This window comes from Coffea arabica, chromosome 4e (assembly GCF_036785885.1).
Source record: "Coffea arabica cultivar ET-39 chromosome 4e, Coffea Arabica ET-39 HiFi, whole genome shotgun sequence".
NCBI classification, from domain to species: Eukaryota; Viridiplantae; Streptophyta; class Magnoliopsida; order Gentianales; family Rubiaceae; genus Coffea; species Coffea arabica.
Genome location: NC_092317.1, coordinates 45,148,023 through 45,174,514, shown reverse-complemented (window position 1 = coordinate 45,174,514; position 26,492 = coordinate 45,148,023). Strand labels below are relative to the sequence as shown.

At 34.7% G+C, this 26,492-nt stretch overlaps 3 protein-coding genes across 4 annotated transcripts; 1 reads left to right on the top strand and 2 right to left on the bottom strand.

Annotated features, from left to right (window-relative positions):
• Nucleotides 1-224: 224 nt before the first annotated feature.
• LOC113742888 (vesicle transport v-SNARE 11) lies at nucleotides 225-3,781 on the bottom strand. Of its 2 annotated transcripts, XM_027270900.2 has the most exons (6): nucleotides 3,527-3,781; nucleotides 3,225-3,346; nucleotides 2,503-2,561; nucleotides 2,212-2,400; nucleotides 898-1,068; nucleotides 225-608 (listed from the first exon to the last, which is right to left on the bottom strand). In XM_027270900.2, exons 2-6 carry the CDS (start codon nucleotides 3,316-3,318, stop codon nucleotides 456-458), a joined length of 666 nt encoding a protein of 221 aa, XP_027126701.1. In that variant the 5' UTR covers nucleotides 3,319-3,346; nucleotides 3,527-3,781; the 3' UTR covers nucleotides 225-455. The 2 variants fall into 2 exon arrangements, with proteins under 2 accessions (XP_027126701.1, XP_027126702.1); XM_027270901.2 differs by lacking the exon at nucleotides 3,527-3,781 and having other exon boundaries at nucleotides 2,498-2,561; nucleotides 3,225-3,272.
• Nucleotides 3,782-13,259: 9,478 nt separating this feature from the next.
• LOC113742567 (probable xyloglucan 6-xylosyltransferase 5) lies at nucleotides 13,260-16,717 on the top strand. The gene is made up of 2 exons (XM_027270430.2): nucleotides 13,260-14,928; nucleotides 16,230-16,717. The coding sequence occupies exon 1, from the start codon at nucleotides 13,493-13,495 to the stop codon at nucleotides 14,888-14,890; it is 1,398 nt and encodes a 465-aa protein (XP_027126231.1). The 5' UTR covers nucleotides 13,260-13,492; the 3' UTR covers nucleotides 14,891-14,928; nucleotides 16,230-16,717.
• A 756-nt stretch (nucleotides 16,718-17,473) lies between these two features.
• On the bottom strand, nucleotides 17,474-18,649 carry LOC113742568 (uncharacterized). The gene is made up of 2 exons (XM_027270431.2): nucleotides 17,894-18,649; nucleotides 17,474-17,764 (listed from the first exon to the last, which is right to left on the bottom strand). Exons 1-2 carry the CDS (start codon nucleotides 18,545-18,547, stop codon nucleotides 17,672-17,674), a joined length of 747 nt encoding a protein of 248 aa, XP_027126232.1. The 5' UTR covers nucleotides 18,548-18,649; the 3' UTR covers nucleotides 17,474-17,671.
• Nucleotides 18,650-26,492: the final 7,843 nt, after the last annotated feature.

The window sequence follows — 26,492 nt, the reverse complement described above, 5'->3', positions numbered from 1 at the left end:
CCTTCAGTTTATCAATGACTTGACCAAATTCCATCTATTTCTTTTATTTCTGAAGACCATCAGAAGCTAATTGTCCAGTGCCATTAATAGCCCTGATTGCTCAACTGCAGGTGAAAAAACAATTGAATTGTAAATACCAAGCCAAGGCAGCTGAGTTCTCCATCCCAAGGACGATACAAGATTAGAGCCCTATGAATAGAGCAAAAGAAAGATCTCGTAATCGATTATCAAAATAAATCTGATTAATGACACTGATAAATATGTGTTATGACAGTATTACATTTTACAATTACATAACAATCAATGATATGCAGAAAACAGGACCAACAAGGTCAATCGACCCAACACACAACTACCAAAACCAGCATGGCAGATTCTATTTAAGATTTTCCACACATGACTTTCCAAACCAAAGTCTGAGAAGTGAACGGGTTTCCCAAAGAAGAGCTGGCAAGCTAATGGGCGAGCTTAAAGTAAAGAATCAAAATTATTGCAATGACTAGAGCTGCAATAATGGAGCCGATGATCCATTTGTTTCTGCTCATCCTTCTTGACATGTTAGTCAGTATCTTCTTGCTCCTACTGATGTTGTCATCCACTCCATGCAGCTGCAAAAGAAGACAATTACTCAATTGTTTTGTCTCAAAAATAAGAGACACAATGTCAGCTTAGCTCATATTTCAAAGCAATTAAATGGTTTACATGTACTCCTTATTCCCAGAAGAGCATACAAAGTCAACTTATTTCACCAAAAATTTCTTTACCTAGTAACACAGGTAGATAATAACTGGCATAACGTTTTACGTTCAAATAGAAGAAAAAGAAAAGAAAATCATGAAGCTGCACACCAGTAAAAAACTTACATCATTACTTTTAATAGGATTAAAGGAATCATACCGTATTATTGGCATGCAGGAGAGACTGACGTTGTTGATGTAAATCCTGAAGGATCGAAACTCCAAGATCTTCAGTTTCTAACATCACTTTCCGACTTTCCCTAATCCTGTCACTGGACTTGTTTAATCTCTCAGTTGACATCATCAACCTCCCTCTTTGATCAGCAGCTACCTAACATCACGTTTCAGTATTCCATCATGTAACATACTCTCAAGAAACAATTAACACCCAAAGAAGTATCACCAAACAAATTATGTTGAGCTAGTAGCATTCGCACATCCTTTGACATGTAGAAACAGGGAAATCATATACACACCCCTTCTATTTTCTTGTACATCCTTTTAACTAATGGGGTTTGGGGAGCTAAAAAGGCTGTGTAAATAAATATCATTTCAAAAAATATTGGTATAATTTGGTAAAGCACATTCTGCAGCTTGTTTAAATTGTCTATAAATGCTAATTTCTGAACCGGAACAATTACAAAGTTCCAAGAATAAACACATGATGCAGATACAGATTACAGAAAGTCCTAAGAGAACAAAAACAACTTTTCCAACTAGTACTGGTAGATATGAGATCAAAGTTGGAGAATCTAAGACCTGGATAATTCTGTCATGTTCCTCTCACTTCTCACTATTCTATTTCTTCTTACAGTGCCTAGTTTTACAATAATTACTGGGTTTGGTTATTCTGTACCTTAACCGTAGCCCGCTAAACTAGCCAAGAAATGATATTATAGACCATATTTGCACTTGGAGGAGATGTAATTATTATTTCTTTTTGGCAAACAATAGCAGCATAGGAGTCCTGAGACAGCTTCAGATAGAAAAACATTTGGTGAAGGCATATAAACTGCCACCATTTATGCTAATTGTAATGGGCACTAAAATTCATTACTTCTGTAGCATTTAGGCTTCAATACCTAGAAACCCCTGATACACTCGCTAGAAAAGAAGGTTCAAAACAAGATGTCTATCCAAATGCATATTATACAAACAACACACAGACAACTCATGTCAAAATTTATCCTGTCCAACTGTAGACAAGCAGGGTGAAAGAAGAGTGAAGTAGTACAACTTATACAATACATATACAGTGACTACTATTATACAGCAAAAGCTTATCAAATAATATGTCGATCGAATAAAAAGGTGATAACATTATATAGATGAAGAAGCCTATACCTTCAAGAAGAAATCATGATATGTTTGTCAACTCGAAACAAGAGGCAAACGCTTCAACATATTGGACAATTTGTGTAACGAGTCAACAGAATAGGACTCAAATGATTTGTAATAAAAGATTGGAGGATACCATCATAGCGTCAGCCATGCCTGATTCTAGTAGTTCATCTCTTGCAGCCTGATTAGAATTAGCTGATGAGATTCTTTTTACTTCAGTCTTCAAATTATTCAGATCCGTTTTATACTCTCTTAACTTAGCAAGAAGTGAAGCCTTGACACTTGGCGGCAAACTTCGAGCCTCAAGGTCCATTTTACGAATCTGCAACATTAAAAAAGCAGCCACAGTCATCTTAAATCCTATACTGGGAGAAAAAAAAAAGGAAGAAGTAGTTCCATCCAACTGAAGATACTATTACGTTACCAAAGTATCAGCATCATCCAATCCTGCTTTTACTTCAGATATTTTCTGTTTTTTCTGCTCTGCATATATTCAAAACAAGATCACAAAGGAAATCCCTATCAAGGAGGGGGGGAAAACTTTGACTTAACATTTGTAAGCAGTGGAGACATTTACACAAATCACTCATAGATCACATTTCTTTAGTTTGTAAATGGACCAGGTTTTGAAACATTGACTCCATTTATCTCCATCCAACACAACAACAACAAAAGTTGCATCAATTGCAACTGAATTTGGAGCAATATTTCCGATCCTCTGGCACATATTCAACTCAATTCGACCTGAATTCTGCCTCAACTTTTGCAATTTGCATCAATTTCAACTGTATTTGGAGCAATTTTTTAAATCCCCCAGGCACAAATTTAATTCAATTCAACATCAATTGACTTGATTCTAACTTAATCTCCCTCAACTTTTGCAATATTGGATCAATATTAACCTAAATCGTTACAATATCCCATTAAGCATGATTTTCAAAATGTTTAGTTCAAATTGAGCTAAGATTAGCAATTATTCAAACAAAACAAGCAGAGATTGATGCAATTTCAAAATAATTGGGATACTACATAATTACCACAACATTAAAGCCTCCAACATAAATGAACCCAGCTTCAGCAGTAAATTCCTCGCAAACATACAAAATAATTAACAAAAACATCGGGAAAAGAGGGAAATTTTCTGACCTCCATCGAGGATAGTGGCAGTAGTGCATTTTTTGGATAAATTAGCCGAAAGCTCACAGTATTGCCTTTCGTATCCATCAAAAACCTGACTCATTTTCTCGTCCTCTTCCCCAAGTAATTACCTTCAACGTTAACCACCAAATTCAATCAATTTCTCAAATCAGAACCGAAATTTCTCCACAAAATTGTTCAAATATCATGCAAAATTTACATTAGAAACAAAAACTGCAAAAAGAAAAATGTAAATCAAAGGGAATCGAGATTCAAATAGTAATTGAGAGTTGAGACGAATGGATCATTACCTTGGAAGTGATGGTGGATCTGCTGATCAGATCGAAAGAGAGAAAGATGAGAATTTTGGTTTCTGATTGATCAAACAAATCACAAGTCAAAAAACGATTGGGCCTTTTGGGAATAAAGGGAAAGTTAAAGGCTAGAAAGTTCTATTGCCACTCCCCGACAACTATTATTCGGGCAATTCCAAATACTGTCCAGCCCCTTTCGCTCAAACTACTCTTTTTGGCCAATATGAATTTGTGTTGATTTGACTGTTTCTTTCACGTCAATTTGTGTTGATTTATTGACTTTTTTCATGATTACTGCACATAAACGAAAGTATTAATTGCATTTACTTCCTTGAGGTTTAACTAAATTACCAATCAAATTTTGAACTTTGACCAAATAGCAGTTTAACCCTTTGATAGTGCAAAAATTTAGCAAAAATTCACTTACCGTCTCAAGGAATTAGAGCAAATATAAGTAAAAAAGTAACTCTAGAGCCCTAAAATGCCCTAATAAAGCCTATACCTTTTTTTTGCAGACACGATAAATTTTATTTTACACCACTCCTACTCTATATTAAGGGGAAGGAATGGACCCAAAAGAGTCAATGGAAAATTCAAAGGGAACTGAACCGCCTATAAATTAGAGCCTATATGTTAGAGCACAAAATGAAGCAATTTTAGAGCCCCAGAATGCCCTCATAAAGCCCATGTGTCATCATTGGCTTTTCTGAAAGTAATAATCAATCACTTTTTCTTTTTTTTTTTTCTCTTGGAATATAACAAAAAAATGGACTTACAAAACAAAGAAAAGATTTTGACAATATTTTAGATAGACAATCGCAAGCTAAGAAAAGAAAAAATTACTATATATTAAGAGAATAATAGAATAATTTAACCAAGAATTGGTCAGGAGAGGATGATGTTATTGTTGAGCCGAAGGAACGGGTTGGTAATCATGATTTTCAACAGAGTTCAAACAATATCAGGGGTGCAAATTTCTTTTTTTTTTTTGGGCTGTAATGGCAACAATTTAACTTACTTCTACTTTATTTGTAATCATCATGATTTTCAAAAGAGTTCAAACAACACAAGGGGTGCAAATTTTTTTTTTTTTTGATTTGTAATGACAATTATTTAATCTATTCCTACTCTATAAGGTGAAGGGGGAATTTAAAGAAGTTTGTATAGGGGTAAGATTTGAATTTCGAACCTAATGTATAGAAGAACTTTTCAAGTGCTCTTTTTTATTATTGGACCAAGGCCCAATTGCTAAAGCCTTTTTTAGTTGGGCAGCTGGTTGATCCTAATGTTATTGTTATCACGGCAATCGCGAAAGAGCAGGAAGGTAAGGGACCTGAAAAAAAAAAAAATTCAAAGCGTGGAGGTGGTCAAATAAAAAGGTCACATGGAGGATGACAGTCGTGCAGTTGAAAACATTCGTGGATGGGAAAGTCAACTCAAAAGTAAATGAATCTACAAAATGATGAAGTGGAAGTAGAAGGAAAAATTGTTCAAGTCTCATCAAATAATTTTTTTTGTCATTTATTTTAAATATTAATTTTACGTCCTTTACGAGTTTAATTTAGCACAATTTGGCTCATTTGGCTCCCCAACCTAAATTTTCAATCATTTTTTGGTTTGAAATCATCATATGACTCATATGCAATCATTTTTATATACAAAAAATTCAAAACCATATTTTTAATGGCAAAAGTGAATATGGATTGAATTAGATCCCCTTTTTCGCGAGAAAAAAATGAATGTGGTTCGAGTCAAATCCTAATTTTTTAGAGGCAGAAATAAATATGGATAGGGTCACTTGCTTAACTAAAATGGGATCTAATTATTTTGCCCCTAAAAAATGATCATGTGTAGATCACTTGATGAATTCAAAGTAAAAAGTAGCTGAAAATTTGATTGAGACTAAAATTTACTAACTTGATTTTATAAAGGATGAAAAGTTACTATTTTAAAAGTAAATGATGAAAAAATTTATTTGACAAAATGTATTGAACGTTTTGAATGATTTTCCTGAAGTAAAATGATAAGAAGAAACACCAAAGTCAGTTGCATTTGAAGAGTTAAAGATGTAGGAAGTTAGATCCTCAAGATTAAAAAAAAAGAAGAAGTCTTACAATCTTTTAAAAAATTTCACAAAACTTTTGAGTTGAAAATGAATAAAAACATCTTACGTAAATAATAGTACAAGTTGCTCGCAAGGCAAAAAAAAAAAAGACGAGAACAATGCAGACGACTAGTTTATTCTAATTATTTTCAAGAAATTCAGAAGGAGAAAGACGATTCACATATTAATAAAATGATGCAAACGCGGCACGATACCAAACCGAATACTGTAATACTTTCGTGTTACCATCACTATAATGCTAAACTTTTAGTATATAATATTTGTATTTCAATAGAGTTGGAGGTAAGACTTAAATCCCCCTTCTACTTTTTTGCAAACTAGTTAGTATATTCTAACTTTAAAAAAAATAACTATGGCTAATTTTATCTGAAAATATTTGCAATCCCTATCAATTCCACACAAGGCAACAGTATGACCTGCCTAAGATCGGGGTGCTCTAGAGACATGGGTTCTGAATTTTTCGTGGACCAACTCCATTGTGTATTAATGTTGAATCTATACTGCTTGGACCATATTGCAATACAAAACATGAACTAGGTTCATAATTGTAACCCTTGTTGTAAGTCGTGAGCTCAAGCTAATGGATTTGTTCAAGCTATACGAGAGCAGCTGTTAGTGTATTAGTGGGGATTTGTTGCGTTTAACTAGTGGAAAGGTACTTCAAGGCTCGAGAGCAGAATTGTTGTGGTAGAAACAAATTTATATGTAGACTGTATATGTAGAATTTTCCATGATCCCATAATTGGAGATCAAGAGAGAGAGATTGAGAGATGTCTGAAAATCTTGGTTGGGATGTTGTGGTTCGCATCTTGATCGGAACGTTATGGTTCGTGTACCTAGCATATGTGACTCCCTCTCCTTTTCTAAATCTGTATGATGGTCATCAATGGGGCAAACCACCCTAATAATACAATGCTAGCATATAGATGAAAAAGTGGGACCTAATCTTTTATAATTATAATGGAACCTTCCATTAAGGTAACCCTAATCTTCATAACAGACCCTAAATCTTACATATCACACCAAATAGATGACTGATACAGAGCTAGGCTCTAACTAATGTAGATTGGTTTTCATTTAACCCATTTTTGAGAAAACAAAGTTTGGAAGCCCAAATTAGAGAATAATTCTAACAATATAGAGTCAATGATCTTCTATGAAGCAAAATTGGCGATTTGGAAAAAATTTTTATGACACATATATAGTCTTGAAGATTTAGCATTGCAGGTCAACACATGCCACTGCTTTAATGTTACAATGAAACATTGGCATCCAATTACCTAAACAATGGCTCCGTTTGGATTGTTCATTATTTGAAAAACAAATTTTTCATATACAATATTACAGTAATACACAAATAAAAGCGACTCCAAAACACCACATCTATCCAATATATAAAAAATAACTCTAAATATACAAAAAAAATAAATACATCACCACCACCAACCACCAAAAACACACCACCATCCGCTGCCCCTTCCACCTCTCTCCTTCCCCTCCCCTTTCTCCTCTCTTTCTTCCTCACCCTTCTTCCTCGTCCCTCTTTCTCCCCTTCCCTCCCTTCCCCTCCTTCTTCCTTCCCACGCCTCTCCCGCTACCCCTCTCCCCCTCTCCCATTGCGACCAGATTTGGTCACAGGTGGTGACCATTTTCTAGTCGTGACCCACCACCAGAGAAGGGAGAGGGGGGTGGTGGGAGAGGTTGGGGAGGAGGGAGGAGGAGAGGGAACAGGTAGGGGAGGAAGAAGAGGAAGGAAGAAAGAGAAAAAAGGGGGAGGGGAAGAGGGAGAATGATGGAGGAGAGAAGGGGTGGTGGGGTAGTGGTGGGTGGTTGTAAGATTTTATAAAATTTTAAATTTTAAAAATATTCCAAAATATATTTTCAAAAACACTAATAAAAGTATTTACAGTAAAAGTTTTTCAACTATATTGCTACAGTAAAATATTTCAAAAACACCCCAAAAACAGCTAATCCAAACGGAGTCAAATTCACAGAAAAGTGATGCAAATTCATTTGTACACACAGATTTGGAGGCGCCTTTATTGAGTAAATGAAAAGCTTCAAAGACAAATTAAAAAGTTGATGAGTCATTGTCGAAAATGTATTATATGTCGAGTTTGTTGGAAGCACCTTTATTCAGTAAATGAAAAGCTTCAAAGCCAATTTAAAAAGTTGATAAGTCATTGTTGAAAATGTATTATATTTCGAGTTTGTTTTAAAAATTGATAAGTCATTGTTGAAAAATGTATTTGCTTGCATCAACAGTGTATTTTTCAATCTCCTTTTTATCTCATATATATCATATCAAAATAGTGATATAGTATTTTATTCAAAAAATTATTCCAAATAATCTATTATTCAAAGTCATTTATCTGATGAAGAGACTAGATTTCTTGAGCTAACATATTAGCAAAGTAAAGTCTAGATCTACAATTAGGAATGCGTCTTCCTTTAGACCCACCCTATGAGATCATATCATATTTCTATTCTTAATTGGTGTAAACCATAGTAACTGCATCTAAATATAAATTTGTCTTTAGTACAATATAAAATAGATACCTACTTAAAGTGTTTATAGAGGACCGTATTACTCTTTACAAGACCAAGTTTTCCACTTTATATAGAAAGATAAAATGAGTTTCTAACTAATGTTGCAAAAGAACGATTGACTTTCTTTTTCTCAATTATCCTATAATGTTAACCAACATTCTTGGCTTTTAATTTCGATAAAACTTTTGGATTAATCTTTTTTATATTGTCAGCATATACACTGACAGGTCTGGATGCATGTCACATCATTGTAATTTGATTTTGAACACCAAATTTTGTATATATGACGTGCATCTACACTTGCTAATATACATACCATCAATTTATAAAAAGATTTACTCAAAATTTTTATGTGCTGTTAGTATATACACTTGTAGATCCAATGTATACACTATACACTAACAGTATCAAAAAGATTAATCATTCGAGTTTTAGTAAACTTCAAATTGATGTAATCCTACACAAATAAGAACCATTGAATTGAAGTCAATTCGAGTTGACTCAAGCTTGAAACGGAATTTTTGTTGCGTCTAAACAATCTCTAAATAGTCCCTGCACAATTTAATGTTTGGGTTAATCTTAATTCCTAGTCCCATAGAAAAGGGCAAGCTTGGATTGTTTGGGCACATGGCACATGGAAATTCTTCACAAGTAGACGTGTGATTCCCTGATTCGAAAAAAAGACATGTGATTCCCCAAATCGACATCAAAGCAGACCTTCAACTCTTCAAGGCCCATCCCAAGCGCATTCTCCCACTGATGATACAGAAAGAATATACGGCCAGACCTACAACCCAATTGCTGCTCGCTGTTAATTAAGGCCTTGTTTGGATTATAAATTTCACAAAAAAATTCTTTCGACCTATTTTTCATTTACTTTTTTACCTTAAGTACATTATAGTGCTTTTTTTTTTTTTTAAAGTACATCGTATTGCTATAATATATTTTTTATAAAAATTTTAAAAACTTACAATTCAAACGAGCTCTAATAACTACACTTGCTACAAATTCGATGGATGCCTCTTATAATCATTTAGTTGCATTGTAAATGGTCATTTAAGCCTTTGATCCAAAGAAAATAAAATTACAAAATAAGGTAAAAACACAAGAAGTAAATATCAATGACGAGTTTATTTTAGAATGGTAAAATTTCTAACACTTTGTCCATCAGAAGTTCATCTTAAAAATTTGTTCATAAGAGTTGACGGCTTGCACTATTTCTTTAAATTTTTTTTTCCAAATAGAAAAGATATGAGATTCAAGAAGCAGTGCAAAAAAAAAAGAAAATTAGAACTCAAGACCTCTAATTCTTAAGCGCTTTAATCTTAGTCACTAGATCAAGAATTCATCGTTGATTGTCCATGGCTTGCACTAATTTTGTAATGCGTTAATCTTCCTTTTGCTAAACTTCCACTATAAAAAGAAAAGGTTTAGCATCAGCCGATTTGTCATAGTCCCGTTCATTGCTAAGTACTTGGTGCTGAGCACGCACGACACGAGTTTGAATCTCAACGGCGTTGGTCAAGAATCTGTCGAGATTCATACCCCTTCGCCGGCAGATTCCTAAAATAAGCCTATCATGTGATTCATGAATCGTAAACGACGTTTCTTGCACGATCTACTGTCCCCTCCCAAGTCCTAATCGGGTAGACGGTTCAACATCTTAACCGCTGTAGCCAGGTGAATAGTCTTTTCCTCTTTTTTAATTTTTAAGCACAACTAGTTGAAATTTTTTTTTTTCCTGAGAGAGAAAGCAATGCAACATTGTAACAAATGGTCCTAAAGTAGAGGAAACGAGAGGGAGATGAATCTATTTAATCTGTTGAGAGGTTTAAACGAAACTAAAGAACTTTCGTTCATACTTTAGAAAATTATGAAAAAGAAACGTAGTTAGGGGAGAATTCCGTCACTTGAAACTTAAATAATTTGAAGAACTTTCCTCCATTGAAATCAAAATTTCAAATTTGTAATTGTTAATAAATTTTAAAAAAAGTGGCTTGCACCTATCTCAAGTTGTTATCAGGAGAACAAGAAAAAAAGGTTGCTGTTGCATTGCATTCTTTTTTTGAAAAAATAACTTTTGGACGATTGCTTAATCATAAATTATTTTATTATTAAATACCTTTCATTTTTCATGTTACAAAAGAGATGAACATATTGACGTTCCAAATGTCCAAAGACTTGATTAATTGGAGTAAATTACTCAGGTTTTCCTTGACGTTTGCCATCGTTGCAAACACTTCTCTATAGTCGTTTCCAAGATTGCCCAATGGATTCCTTGAGCTAGCTAGAATTTCACTCCTTTTTTTTCTGATAATATATATATTTTATTTCATGAAGTCAGATTAATGACAAAAGGTACATTGAACGTGTCACAGTTACAACTAATATAGAAAATCACTAGATTTAATAGATCTAGAAAATGATAAAGATTACTCTGTAAAACTCCAACAGAGTAAATAAAGTGGATTCAAACTAAAGATGATACTACGATCTGATGAAACGACGCAAGAAATTCATCTGATATATAGATTTGAAAAACTATTAAATCTAATAAAGAAACAACAAAAATTAAACAAAAACTCGTACTAAGGTATCTTAGGAAAGAAGAAAGTTAGAAAATTTTAGGAGAGGAAAAAACTTGCACGAATAAGAACTAGAAGACAGAAAATTCTTATGAGATATTTTAGGAGAGACTTTATTGAATATAAAATAAAAGAAGGGGGGGAGGGGGGGGGGGGGAGACCTTGGTTTAGGAATAGCAACAAGGCGAAGGTATTCCCCAGCCCCCACTGCTGTTTGCCCAAACATTCTCCCCACCCCAGCCTTGCCCTGTCACGCACTCCTCCGGCTCGTCCCGCTCCACCTAATGGAAATTTGTTAAGCATAAAAGAATAAAAATATAATTAATAATTTAGTGTAAATGTATTAGTATAACCAATCAATAATTTATATTAGTATAAATGTATATTATTAGAATAACTAATAATATAATTATTATAACTAATGATATTAAATATATAATTATATAATTTATTTATTTTTTTAGATAGGTGACGAGGTTGAGGTATATTCCCTCGTCCCCGCCTCATTTTTTAACGAGGGAAGAAAATGACCTCTGCCCCAGCCCACCCCGTCACATCAACTCTTGCAGGCACTTGCCTCAATTGCCATTCTTACCTTGGCTTGAGACGAAATCTCCTCCCATGGGAGGAAAAAACTATTAGATTTCACTCCCTTAATTAGTGTTGCATGCAAGAATTAACTTTGACCTAAAAATTGGATTAGAGATCTATAGGTAAATAGCTTGTTTAAAGCGTGTTTTCAATGTTCAAATTTGTACTTATCATGCAGTTAGTTTTAGTGCTCATAGATCTTGCAGTAATAAATTAGCATGTAAACACCAAAAAAAAAAAAATGGAGCACTAGTTAGATAAACCCTAATTCTAATCATACTCACCTTTCGAGGGAAAGTTGATATTTCATGCAAGTTTGCTATTTTTTTTAGGTTCACAGTGAAATGACATGGATATGATTTTGAGTAGAAAAAAAAGGTGCAGTTTTTTCAACACAATCTCATCACCAAACCGAAAAACGAAAGTACTAGGACTCCTCCAAAATCATCCTTGTTGCGTAATGGTGTGGTGTCTGCCATGCGATCCTTTCTTTCACTATCCATAGACCATATTCTCCAAATCTTGAATTACAAAGTATTATTAAATGCACCTCTCAATCATGCCCTATTTATTTGTGCACCCTAAACTATCAATTTCGACATTTTAATACCTTATATTCTCTATGTCTTATTATTAATGTCACACTTCACCTTTTCCACTTAACTAAAATGAGAGGCATGCTACAAACTTTTGTTTGTAACATTCCATTATTACTCTAATTAATGCAACCAACAAAAGTACCAAAACAAAAAGACCCAAAATTAAATACCCATCTAGAGAAGCGAGTGTGCATGTGTAAGACAATTCTTAATTTATAATACTAATACTTGCGCGTCTGCTTAACATATGAAGAAATGCATTTGAATTTAGATGTGACCCAAAAATTATTAATCCAATAAAAAACACAAACCCTAGCTGAGTATTGTACTTGTAATGGTTAAATTTTAAGTTGACACAAAGATACTTTACCATGCATAAAAATTTATACTCCTAAAATACCCTAAAATTGGGGTAGATGGACTCTCTTATTCGTGACACAGTATTTAATTCAATTAAATTAATAATTTCTTGTTACCATTGACTTTTATAGTCTTAATTTGCATTAGTTGACAAAATTCTCTTGTTTATTTAGGGTCACTAAAGTCTTTCCATTCAAAAATTATTATTAAAAATTATACATTCATTCTAAATCTACACTTCTATTATTAGCATTGAGGATTCATATTTTTACTATTAAAACTTAGGATTAATCTTCTATACATTTGATAGTGTATGTATTATCACCACTATATGCATTATAACTAATTTAAATTTGAATATTAAATTCAAATTTTACATATGTATTTTGCATTCAAGCGTAATAGTATATATTCAGATAGTATATACAAGATTTAATCTGAAACTTACACAAGATATAGATTTAGAAGAGAAGGGTATGAAAGTATCCCCCCCCCCCCCCTCCTTAAAACGTATGCATTTGAACAATTATGTTCTAAAATTTATATATCTTAATTTACCTCAACAATGTGCAACGAATTTATAGTACGGTGCACTTAAAACTACTACAATCAAATGTTTAATGGTGCAACCTGACATTCAATGACACTTCAGGGGCGCAAATTGTAATTAACCAAGAATAAAACAACTATAGACTCACCCCACATGACAATTGACGATACCCACTAACCAAACTCGGCTTCACATTAACGCGTAAAATCCAGCCCTAAAACAGCCGGACCTTTGTTCCTTAATTTCCCCACTTTCACTTGCGGGTGACTTGCGATTACTTAATCATTTATCATTAATTTAAAACAAATCCACCAAATCAAGCAAATTCTACAATTACATAAAATTCCTCAGATTCAATCAATCAACGTCGGTGCTCCCAAAAAAAGAAAAAAAAAAGGGAAAAAAAAACACGCACTCACACAGTAATAGTTAACTCCAAGAAACCACCAGCAGCCGGCCAGCTCCAGGCCAGCACCTCCTCTACTTCTTCTTCTGCTCTAAACCCCAAGAAATTCTGGGAGAAACAGAAAAAATTTCAGCTCATTGGAAGGGAAAAGAAAGAAATCCAACTAAGGGTGTGTTTGGTTGGGTGTAAATTAACTGATGGGCCAAGAGAGCAATTTTACACCTCAGAAAAGACCAGGGACGCTTCCTACGACAGCAGCCGCTGCCACCGCGAATGGCGGCGGAGGAGGAGGTAGAAGCCTCTCCTCCTCGGTAGTCCCACGCGGGAGGCAGATCTCCAAAACTTTTAACAATATAAAGATCACGATTCTATGTGGGTTTGTGACAATCTTGGTGCTGCGTGGCACCATTGGATTTGGGAACTTGGTTTCCACCGAAGCTGAGGCGGAGAAGGAGCAAATGATGGAGGATATTAACCGCATCCTTGCAGAGATCCGGTCCGACGATGATCCGGTTGATCCGAATGACCCAACTTCGACGGTGGATGATGAGGTGGTGGTTGTTGATGATAATTCTAATGGGACCTATTCGCTGGGACCGAAGATTACAAATTGGGACGAGCAAAGAAAGGTATGGCTGTCGAAAAACCCCGAATTTCCGAATTTTGTCAATGGTAAGCCTCGGATTTTGCTTGTTACTGGCTCCCCTCCCAACCCTTGTGACAATGCAATTGGGGATCATTATTTGTTAAAGGCAGTCAAGAATAAAATTGACTATTGTAGGATTCATGGGATTGAGATTGTGTATAATATGGCACAGTTTGATAAGGAAATGGCGGGATATTGGTCAAAATTGCCTTTGATTAGGAGGTTGATGTTGTCTCATCCTGAGATAGAGTGGATTTGGTGGATGGATAGTGATGCTTTGTTTACTGATATGGCGTTCGAAATCCCGGTTGCTAAGTATAATGAGCATAATTTGGTTGTTCATGGGTATGAGGATTTGTTGTTTGAGCAGAAGTCTTGGATTGCATTGAATACGGGTAGCTTTTTGCTCAGGAATAGTCAGTGGTCTCTGGATTTGTTGGATGCTTGGGCACCAATGGGGCCTAAAGGGTCTGTTCGTGATGAGGCCGGGAAGATTTTGACGGCTAATTTGAAGGGTAGGCCAAAGTTTGAGGCAGACGATCAGTCTGCTTTGATATACTTGTTGATTACAAAGAAGAAACAGTTGATGGATAAGGTGTTTGTTGAGAGTTCGTATTATTTGCATGGTTATTGGGCGGGGTTGGTGGATCGGTTTGAGGAGATGATTGAGAAGTATCATCAGGGATTGGGAGATGAGAGGTGGCCTTTTGTTACACATTTTGTCGGGTGTAAGCCTTGTGGGAGCTATGGGGACTATCCAGCTGAGCGGTGTTTGAAAAGTATGGAGAGGGCTTTCAATTTTGCAGATAATCAAGTTTTGAAGCTATATGGTTTTAAGCATAGGGGCTTGGTGAGCCCTAATATTAAGAGGATCAGAAATGAAACTGTTACTCCACTGGTGTCTGTAGATCAGTTTGATATCCGACATTCAAGGCAGCATAGCAGTTGATCCCGTGGCTAGTGTGTTCCATCTGGAAGAATTTATAGGTATGTAGTTTTGGCGTCGATCCAGTTGGAAATAAAGCTGATTCTATTTTGTCTCTCCATTGGATGCTTGTTTCTTTAATCTTCTAAAGGTTATTGCTTCTTAGTTAGCTTTTTACTGATGTTTGAGTATTTAGAGCTATTGATTATGTTGTTGAATTGGCAAAGCGAAATTCCTTGAATTGGTATGATGTATTTCTGGTGATTTTCACTAACTAGTGATGCAAAACTTTGTATATCTTGTTTGTTTGGTCAGAGATGATTCGTTGATTGTTTCAGTCTGAGGGCTTGTAACATGGAAAGTTTGGTAACTGGATGCTAAGACAAACAATAGAAAACAGTGAATGAGATGAAGTATAGTATGTAGATAACACTTGAAACCTTTGGATCTTATGTCTTTGAAAGGTTACCATCTTCTTATGCTATTTTTTGCGGGATGAATGGTTTCTCCAACTTCCTCCTTGAGAATATGAGATGTCTGATTTTAACAAAGATGATGCTTTGATTTTATTGGAAAATCTGCCCATGAATTTACTAAAACATGAATTTATGAGATGATGCTAAAATTCATGTTATAAATATAACTAAATTCATGTTATATATTTAGTTGCAGTCATAGATTGGCTTCCTTGTTTGTTGTTCAGCCTGTATGGTCCTTTGTCTTGAGCAACAATGAATTGCAGATTAGCTTATTATATTGTCTGATTGTTGTTTTACCCTCTATATGTGAGGATCCTGGTCTTACATAGTAACTCTAATCTTATTAGTAATCATCTACCATATAGGCATGTAACATTTTTATGAGTACTACCCATTCCAATGTAAATTGTTCTTTAGTTGTTAGTTTCTTTGTCCAAATAATAGATAGTTGGTGTCAAAATTGTGGAATTTGTCTGGATTGTAAGGAATAAGATTTGCGAGTATTGGAGTTCATAATGCTAGTTACCTTGAGTGCAAAGTCTAAACTTACATGTGCTATTTCATGTGGGTTTAGATATGATTTCTTGTAATGTACAACTGCAATTATGGCAACTGTCATGGGATGTACCTTATTCTTCTTTCTTGGCTTTTTATTTTAGTTTCAGAAGTGTCTTTACTGCAACAATTTCTTCAACCAGATACTTGATAAGTGGTTCTATTTTCATTGGCGCATTCACTGGAGCTTCATCCCTTCCCCATTCCATTGCTCGATCTCTTTGCAATTGACTGACTATTTTTTAGTGGGAATTGGATATGTATGTTTGCATTGCATAGCAGCTTTTTAATTTGCTCTAAATCTTGAGGGCATCTGTCACTTTTTGCAGTGTGTCTGTGTCACTCTAAAAGAGGAGCAGGTTGAAGATGCTATACTTGTATGGGGATCATGGAATGGATGTCACGATGCGACATGCTGGCGGAATTGTGCTTATTACACTGTTTTTGTAAAGCCAAAAGAATGGTGATAGAAATTTCCCCTTTTGAACTTCCAAGATCCGAAAACGAAGATTTTATCTTTTTAGTTTTTATCCATTTTCGTGAAAGATAGAGTAGACCTTTCCGAGCTGTATTAAGACAACCTCCAGTTGGAAAAACTACAATGAAAGTATTTAAACGGGTAGGATTGTCCAGAGGGTCTCAAGCAGTATAGCTGACGGTGTTAACCTCCCTGAGCTGCCCTGTGGCAGCATACTTGTATGATCTGCAATTCGTTGGATTTTATTGAATTCTTTGCTAGGCAAGAAAATCAAAGATGGTGTATCATTCACAAGGCTTCTTTGAACAATTGATCGATACGTGTATCCTCCTTTTCCCCTTTGACGTTCTTCTTTTGTTGGCTGCTATGTTTCATATTGATCATTCAATGATTTTGTACTGAAGATAAAGGAATGGAAAATTCAACTTTGTTTAGGCCGACCATCAAATTTAAGCAGCACCAAAAGATTATCTTTACATTTCAGTGATGGCACATGCTGCCATTTGTTGTGTAGATTGTTCTAAGGTGATGAAAAGTGTCAAGTTTGTTGTTAATTTTTCTAAAGCTACTTTTGGAGCTGGTAGCATCTACAGGATGATGACAAATTTTGGGCATCGAGGCAACTGGAAAGACAGCACTGGTTGTTGCTCCAATTGTTAGCCAAACCAATGATGCAATGCTTCTCAAAGCGGTTACCTGAATCATGAGGACATATGCTCTCCTTTAGAAAAAGACACCACTGCAGCTCTCTGCTCTTTGGAATTGCAGAAGCAGCATCCATTTTTATACACAAAAAAAAAGGTTGAAAGTATGCATTTAGGTGAAGAGAAGCATCAAATTATTCACTCGTAGCACTCGAATATAGCTTTGCATGTATGAAGAAGTTAATTGTCGTTGAGGTCACTTTGATTAGTGATTTGGTATCATATTCATATGTTCTAGTAATTCATTCCATTTATCCCCTCACTTTGTATCAGTATCATATACTCTAGACTTTCCAGTCATTCTTACATTATGGCAGAACGGTCTATTCTTTTGATCATGTTGCATGATCAAATTATGGCAAGAATGGCATATCATTTTGGGACAGAGAAATCGGTCAAGTTACTATCTCATTTCATTGGGGAACAAAACTAGTAAAACCAAACTTACTTCACTAGCATTAAATTCCAGACACATGAAATCAAACAAAAAATTGGTTTCCAATTCTTCTAATCTTCCTCATGCTAAACTAGATTAGACTTAAGACCTGTGAATAGACCCCATTCTTCTTCACAGTCCAAACAGCCACCCCTATGAGGGATGATTGGATGCAGCAGGAACTCTCTGAAGCGCCAACAACACATTATTCATCCGAGCTATCTGATTCAATAATTGATCAATTCTCTGCCACCAAAAGATAGAAAAACAAATCCATCAAAAAAATATATATATAACAAATTTTCAAATGAGAAATGCAGCTTAAAATTCTTATAGGCATTTTATCAAACACTTTACCAGCAAAAAAAAACAAACCTCATCTTTTTCTCTAATAATTCGAACCAAACGATCCCTATCCCGTTGCTTTATGCTCCTCCGCCTTCTCCGCCAACCAAAGTATAAAATTCCCACCACCATCGCCGCCACCGTAAATGCCGGTACCTTCACCGGAAAACGAAACGTCCCAACTGCACCTCTGATCTTAGAATAAAACACCTCCAATCCAACATTCACCCAGCTCGGCACGTCACCCGCATCCCTTCTCCTCAACCTCGGTGTTGGCACCGGGGAATCTGAATCTGGGCCCGACGGACGATTCGAATCCGACGGCGAGAACAAAGTCGTCGACGATGAATCATCATCATCATCATTGGAATCGTTATTTACTTCAGATGACAAATCCGACGCTGAAGTCGACGATGGCAATAACGGAGAGGGAGGAGAATTCGATGGGGTCAATGACTTTCCGACAACGTGCAGGTTTTCGTGGTGGCTCGGAGGGAAAATGAGGGAACAGGAATCCTCTTGGTGGTTTTCCTTGATTAGTACCATCGACCAGCTTCCCTGGCGATTGGCCTCTTCTTCCCATTTGAACCGTAGACTTGTTGACAAATTCTTAGATTTGGGTTTCAACAATTCATCTTCGTTTCCTTCTGTTGCATCAGAGACGGAAGAATCCCCGGCCATCATTTCTGATATTCAGAGAGAAAATCAGGAAATTACTAATAGGCCCAAAACCGAAAGAAAGTTGACTAATGTTATGGACTTTGTGAGCAAATTTGCAGCAATTTCGGGCCCAAAGGAAGTATTGAGGAAATAAATATATTTGCTAGTGATTTTTCTGTTTCCTCGAAGGACAAAAAATATTCAACATTGAGACAATAAACAATTGCTCTTACATTTGCATGTTTACAGATCGTATTTTTCAGGATTTGGTTCGAAATTAATTTGCTTCTCTTTTTAGCTTAGTGGTTTTTTTTTTTTTGAAGGAAATAGATAGTCGTATGAGCCAATCTTTAAAAATATAGTCTCTTTTAATGAGCGTAGATCAATTTCAAGATATTTATTCTTTATTCTCCTTGTCCTTGTCGTACTTTCTATGTTAAAAAGATTAACAGGATACATTTCATTGTGATAAATATTAGTTTCTTGCAACTTCTTTTAAAATTTCAATGGATTGTTTCTCGAATTGAGAAAAGTAAAGGTGACAATTTCATATTAGGCGTGATAACATGATATGAACACGACTTCAAAAAATTTTGATTGAAACACAAGACCAAAAAAAAATTGTATCACAAATGAGTTGACCTAATTATGACACAAACAAAATGTCTTGCAACATGTTATTTACTTGGTAAAATGTGTAAGTTGACTTCAACCAAAACATATAAAGCAACAAGCCTGTAACCCCAATGGCCAGTTACCTTGCAAACTTTTATTCTCTGGGTACCTTCTACAATTTACACCAAATTTGGGAGAAATACAAGAAGCACTACTTGGGTTTACTCTAAATTTATAGCAAAAATTGGTGGGTTCGCTCCTAAATTTGAATTTCAAGAATAAAAAAAAAATTTAAATTAATCCCTGATTATTAAAGTTCAAACTCCATATATGCACTACCTGCATTAAAGTTAAAGCCCACACTCCTTCAAAAAACTTAGAGCCTATGCTTTGTGAATACACTAATGCATTTAAACCCATACACACTACATTCTGCTTGAGATTTTAATTTTCCACTTTCTACATTCATTCTTCCTCATATAAATTGACAAAATATATCATTTAGATAAATGATTGCCCATCTGCTCTCCTTCCACTGAAATCAAATAAATGTTATTCCTTCTGCCCATTTTTAATGTCATGTTTCTACTTTATTAATGTCCCAAAATTAGAGTTACCATTTCAAATTTAACACATATTTTTCAATCTTACCATTTGAAAATAAGGGTAAATTTTGAATTAAAAAAAAAGTAAATTCACTTAGATTATTATTTGTTTCGCTTCGATTATTGATATCTTGTCATCCTGTCTGCAAGAGAGTCCTAAATGATATTGGTCTAGGATGACAATGAGGCAGGCTATTAGATGGGGATCTCAAGTTTTTAGTTGTGGTTCAGGCTGCTCATTCTGCTGTTTACGGTGACTGTATGCATTCATCTGATTCAATGCTGAAAAATATGAAACAAGATATGTATAATTTCCACTTTGTACCATCCAGATTATGTCTTCTGCAGATATATGTATTATGTGATAACAATTTTGGCCATAAGTTGTTGCATTAAAAAAGCTAGAGGGATTAGAAAGTTCGATTTGGAACCTTGAGCTTATATTATCAAGAATAAATGTACTTATTTGGGTTAAATGGATGTGGTCATGGAGTACTTGATTTATCATAGTTGGTATAGATTATTGACCAAAATCAAATAGAAGACAATAATGGGTGATGTAGCAAGTGGTGCAATATACAAGTAATGAAATTTTAGATCATGTTTCTTCAGATTATGGATGGTTTGTGCAATTGTCTCTCTTGTATTTGTATTTGTTTTGCATTTTTCACATGTGAGAGAAATTTGAAGGCAAATGACAATAATATTATCATTCTATCTTTAGTTTTAGGCACTCCAAGGTAAGTCTCTTTTTATATTTGGATTCCAAAATTGCCCTTAAAACTTTATCTTCATTCCAAATCGTGATACCCATTAGAACTACAAAGCCACGTTTCCTTTCCATCTTCCTTTTCTTTTGGCAAGTAATACTTTTCTTTTGAATAGACGATAATTATGCATAATTTAAATTTAAAATTCAATTTATATATTTATGCATCATCTTCTCTTTTAACATTAGCATATTAATTCTCTCCACGCTTTTCAATCCTCTAGCTAGCCGAAGCAACCCTAGGAATCAATCACAATGTTGCTAGTTCACTTGACACAGAGAATTCATCGAGATCATTTGAGGTTGGTTTTGATTGTGGAATCATAATTAGTTATGTCTTAGAATGAATAATATATGGCTCACTAGGTGCATGTTTCATGATATATTATTTAGTTGCGCTTTCTTAGAGTGAACAAGTTGGATAGTTTAGGATTAATTTTTTATACACTGATAGTATATACACTTTCACCATTAGATGTATAACACATAATTCAAAATTTGAATTTGAAACTCAAATTTTGCATATGGATTGTATATCCAACTGTAATAGTATATATACTGTCAGTGTATATAAGATTTACTCATTAAGTTATTATACTTGTGCAAAAGCTGAAACTAGAAAAGACGTATGGACGGTCAATCTATAACGGTATTGTTCAGATTGTTATTTGGTTGTCTATGTTGAGATAGCCTTGTTTGAATTGCCATTTTCCGTCGAAAAATTACGTCGTTTTCCGTGGTCACATTTCCCTATTACATTTTCCCCTCACATACATCAAATCACTATAGTAATTTTTTCATGGAAAATGACGGAAAATGCAATCCAAACGGGTTCACGCCTGGTTGATTACTGTCGGATTACTATCCGTTTGGCGAAGTATTGCCATTTGGTTTGCTTGAAGAATGGCACAGTTGTACGTATGTGTCGATTATTCATTCTTCAGGAGCATGTTCGTTTCTTTCATCGGGTTGTGACAATTAAATCTTAACACTATAGTCTATAGTTGATGTGGTCATTAATTTTTGGTAGTTTTGTTATCCCCTGTAACAAAGGTTTACCAAATGACAACACAATTATGTGAGAGAACTATCTCACATGGTGCTTGAGGCCCCAGTTAATAATAATATTTTGACTTTGCATCTATTTCTTTGTTTTGTTGAAATGTATGTACACACACATATACATACATATAAGTGTGTGCATATATATATATATATATTCTGCAACTTTTCTTTGGTCTGTTGAAGTTAATTTTTTTTCATGGAAAAAATATATTTTTGCATATTTGGTATTTAATTGAGTACAGGCATATAGATTTGGGTTTTTAATCATATAAAAATCTAATAATTAATTTCAAGAATATCTGTCAAATTTTTCGTACACTTTTCATATTTAATGAATAATATTGTAATTCAAAAATTAATCTGGTACTTGAATACAAAGATACGTTCATTTTCTAACACAAATATTCATGAAATATAGTGTGAGGACCCGTAAAATTCCCTTATTTTATATCATTTTATTCTATTTATTTTCATACATTTTCTTTATTTTATTTTACTACCTTAATTTTCTAGATATTTTATAAGTGAATATAGTTTTTAAAACATTTTTCTAGTATAAGTTAGTTCAGGTTAATTTGGAAGTGTATTAAGGACGTGGAACCCGCTAGTGCGATTAGTGCGATGAAATTTGACGATTAAGTGAAGTTTTGCATAAAGGGAGATTATATTTTACAAGGTGCTAGGAGATAATTAGAAGTTAACTAGATAAATTAACTATTGGTAGACAAAAGGATGAGGTTTAAACCCTAGGACGACATTTGTCAAGAAAGCAATGGATGTTGGACTTTGACCAATTTCTCACCTTTACTAAATATCACATTTTGACCAAAATCATCTTGATTTTTCTTCAAGAGTGGCCGAAACTTTGAGGGAGAGAAAAGAGAGAGAGACTTCATCTTTCACTACAATTTCTTGCTTCAATCTTGAATCTCAACCATAACTTTTGCAAATCACTCCATAAAAGTGCTAGCCAAGGTAGTCTCCAAGGTAGTTGTGGAGTTATTTTGGAGGAGGAAGTACTAAGCTACCATTTTTCTTGAGGTTCCAAGGTAACTTGCTAAGAAGCTCCCTCTTTGCTTTTAATAAGTTCAAATTAGTGGCTTAAGGTTGTAGTTTTGGTAGTTTTATGAGAATATTTCATAGTTTGAAGTAGTATTATGGAATTTTCAGTTTTATGGTGATTTTTCTGCCTTTAAGTGATGAGAAATGATTGGCTTTGGATTGATAGATTTTTTATATGTAATATTGAGCTTTTATATGCTAGGTTTACTTGTCTACAAAGAATTTCAGCTTGTATGTATAAATTTCAGATTAGGATTTCCATTTAGAATTGAATCTGCCCTGTTTCTGACCTTCATATTCGTCCATGTTAGAGGTCGAATCAGCTCTTGTTCAAAACAAGAAAGTTGTAGGAAATTGAGTTAACTATCTGCCTGTAAAATTTCAGCTCAATCGGAGCACTATATAGTTTGAAATGACTAAAATACCCTTGACTGCCCAAATGCCCTATTTCACGGACAGTTTTCTGTTTTCTCTGAGATTTCGATTTTTGACCTTGAAAATGCAAATCTGGGTGTCGATGTCTTCATAGGAAATGTAGGTATATGTTTTAGTTTCGAAACACCATAAAATTTACCCCAATCCGATAAGTGTAACTTCAGTTGTGGCCAAAACGCCGAGAGATATCAAACCTGCTACTTAGCCATTCATCATTAAAACTGGTTTCCAGCTTTGATTTTGATGCGTGCATTGCTAGAATTGACTTGTATTTGGATGAATTTGAGCCTAGTTGAAGAGCTATTGTATTAAGTTTATTTATGTGTTGAATTGGGCTGAGTTGAGGAAAAAAATGAAGCCATAAATGGCTGGAATATAGCGAAATACAAAGGGCATGCTGTCCAAAATTTTAGGGCTACGCGATTCCTTTGAGTTGGGTTGATTTTGAGTAGAAATGAAAGGTTTTGGGGTCGTTTATACCCTTGCACCAATTGTTACTTATTTTCACTCCCAAGTTCTATTTTGCCTTGCATTAGTAGTTATTGAATAGGTACGACTCATAATCGAGTCTCAATTGTTTCGTGGTTGTTCTTAGGACGTGTCGGCGGTCAAGGGCATTTCTTGGGAGGAAACTTTTGAAATTATCCTTGCTTGAACTGGTGAGTGTACCACTCGCATGATTTGTTGCTTAACTGTTTTACCTGTACTTGCAAAATGTGACTTGATTGACTGTAATACCTGCTTAATTCTGGACGAGACGAGGGTGTACTTCATCACACTCGTCTCTCTTGCTTATTTGTCGAGTCACTGTATGTGCTTGTACCTGTTACTTGAACCTGTTACTCGTTCTCTTGCCTGTGTGATTGTTTACTGTATAGACTAGAAATTGTTACTGTGCTTGACCTGATGTCGTTTGGAGGTGTATCCAACGACCTTCTTGTTAACCTTGAGCTCAAACTTCATGGGAAGTTAATTGAATCGAGTCAACAAGGGCTTGGTCGAGGAAATTGACAAACCATGGGGACTGTTGATAAGTGACTAATTTACGTAATAATTGTATGACATTTTATATTATTTTTAGTCACTTTGGTTATATTATTGGAAGAATATGAATCATTTTGGCTATAATTGGTGAATAAATGTTTTTAAGTGATTAAATGAGGTTTTTATCACTTTTTACTTGGATTTTGTGTATTTTGACAGTTTTGACACATTTTCGTATTTCGGCTATAACTTGAGTTACAATGATCGGATTGGGATGATTCTTGAACCCATTTGAAGATAAGAGATAGATCTACAACTTTGGTGAAGACATCTAAATCCATTTTGAAGGTTTTCCAGGTCAAAATGCCGAATTACAATAGCAAATTTCTACTGGTCGAAGCTGGAACAGGGCAATGAGCAGGCAAGGGTATTGCAGTCATATCTCAGCCTACACAGATCCAAATGAGGTGATTCTTGATGCATTAGAAAGATAACTCAAAAGGCTACAACTTTCGTGTTTTAGACATGAGCTGGTTCAGCCTCTAACATCAAGAAAAGATTGGTTGAAGTTGGGCCAAAAACAGAGCAAGTGATCCACACTCGGATCCACTATTCATCCGAACCCTCGGTTGTTTCTGGGTTAGTGGATCCGAGCTCGGATCCATACGGATCCGAGGTACTGTAGCAGCTCGGATCACTGGTCAGAAAAGGCTGCTCTGTACGCGTAAAACTCAATTTCACCTCCACCAACTCACATTGGATGCTAGACATGTGAGAAACATTCCCAGCTGTAAAAGGGAGATGTAATCCTCATTTCTTGACCACCTTTCATCATAAAAGAGCAAAATTCATTGCAAAAAGGGGATGGGGAGTTCATAGCAGGAAAATAGAGAGTGAGCTACGGGAGAAAGTTTGAAGTTGCAGAAATGTAGCTCTTTCATCTCTCTAGCGTTAGTTTAGCTTAGTATAGTGTAGTATAGTCTGTCCATTCTTGTTTATTATCTAGATTAGGATGAAGATGGAGGATGAAGAAGGCAAGGAAGAAAGCTCATGTGACAAGGGTTGTATTCCTTCCAAACTCTTTATCTTTTGTACTTGATTCCAAGTTTAGTTAATATACAAGTTCTGGATTTTGTGTTTAATATGTGTATCTAAAGTTTAAGCCTTGGGTTTGGTTGAACTTTCTATAATTGTTAGTGTTTATTATTTGGTTATTTGACTGCTATGATTTGAGCAAGTTATTTAGCACTTTGGCTTCTTAAATCATGATTAATCTGGTACCATTGATTGTGATTATCTAAGGTGTTATTTCTGCAATGAAAATTGAGACTTAACACTAGTTCAAGAAGTGCTAAACATAGGGAGTACACTCACGAAAGTAGAGGTGCACCTATGTGGTTTTTAGTGATTCATTTCATGTAATTTCACTGAAGAAATGAACTTGTAGCTAATTTCATAACCATGAGAATAGGTATGAATTAGTTATAAGTATAATTGATTCACTACGAAAGTAGGATTCAAATGCATAAGGAAATTTCACCATAATTAGCCTAGATGTAGTAATTAATGATCCAAATATAGCACTTGCATGAGTAGTTGGGGATACCATAACCTAAGGAGCTTTCATTTGTCATTTTGTATAATTTCAGTAGGATAAATTTGTTATAATTCATTGATAGTCTAAATAATAGAGAAGCTTTAGTAATACCGGTAATTGTTCACTCTTCCTTGTGGGATCGACCCGATATATACCCTAAACTACTAGTTGATCTGTATACTTGCAGTGAACGGGTGTAATTCGGTATTTTTTAGCTTGCACGTATGTAAAATACCCGTCAAGTTTTTGGAAGGAAAGTATTGAACTTGCATTTACTTGCCATGTGATGATATTTTGTGGATTTAAATGCTTAGAAATGTTGGAATTATGTTTGAACTATTTGCCATGTGAATAATTTGCTTGAAATTGGATTTGTTGGCACAGAGTTTTCATCCATTTATAAGGAGAAACTCTGTAAAAAACTTTTTCTAAAATCTTTTCCAATATTTCACTATGGCCCAAAAGTTCTTCAAATTTTTGTATTTTCATTCAAAAAGGGCTAATTTGTTCCAACTTTAAATGTTTATATTCTTCCAAATGTTGAAACTTTATATGTATGTTGGAAGGTTTAGTCCTCATTTAACTTGGAAATAGTATTATGCAATTAGAATTTTTACATTTTAGAAAGTATATTTGGTAAAGTGAGGAAAATTATGCCTATAATTTTACATGTTTAATGAGATTTCTTCTATTTACTTAATTTTGCAAGTAAGTGATTGATATAGTCGATAAAGGTTATATTCCTCCTTTGATTATTCTTATATATTTTCTAAGAGGGGTTATCTATTTATTGTCCTTTATTTCCGAAAAAGAAAAAAAAAAGTAAAAAAAAAAAAG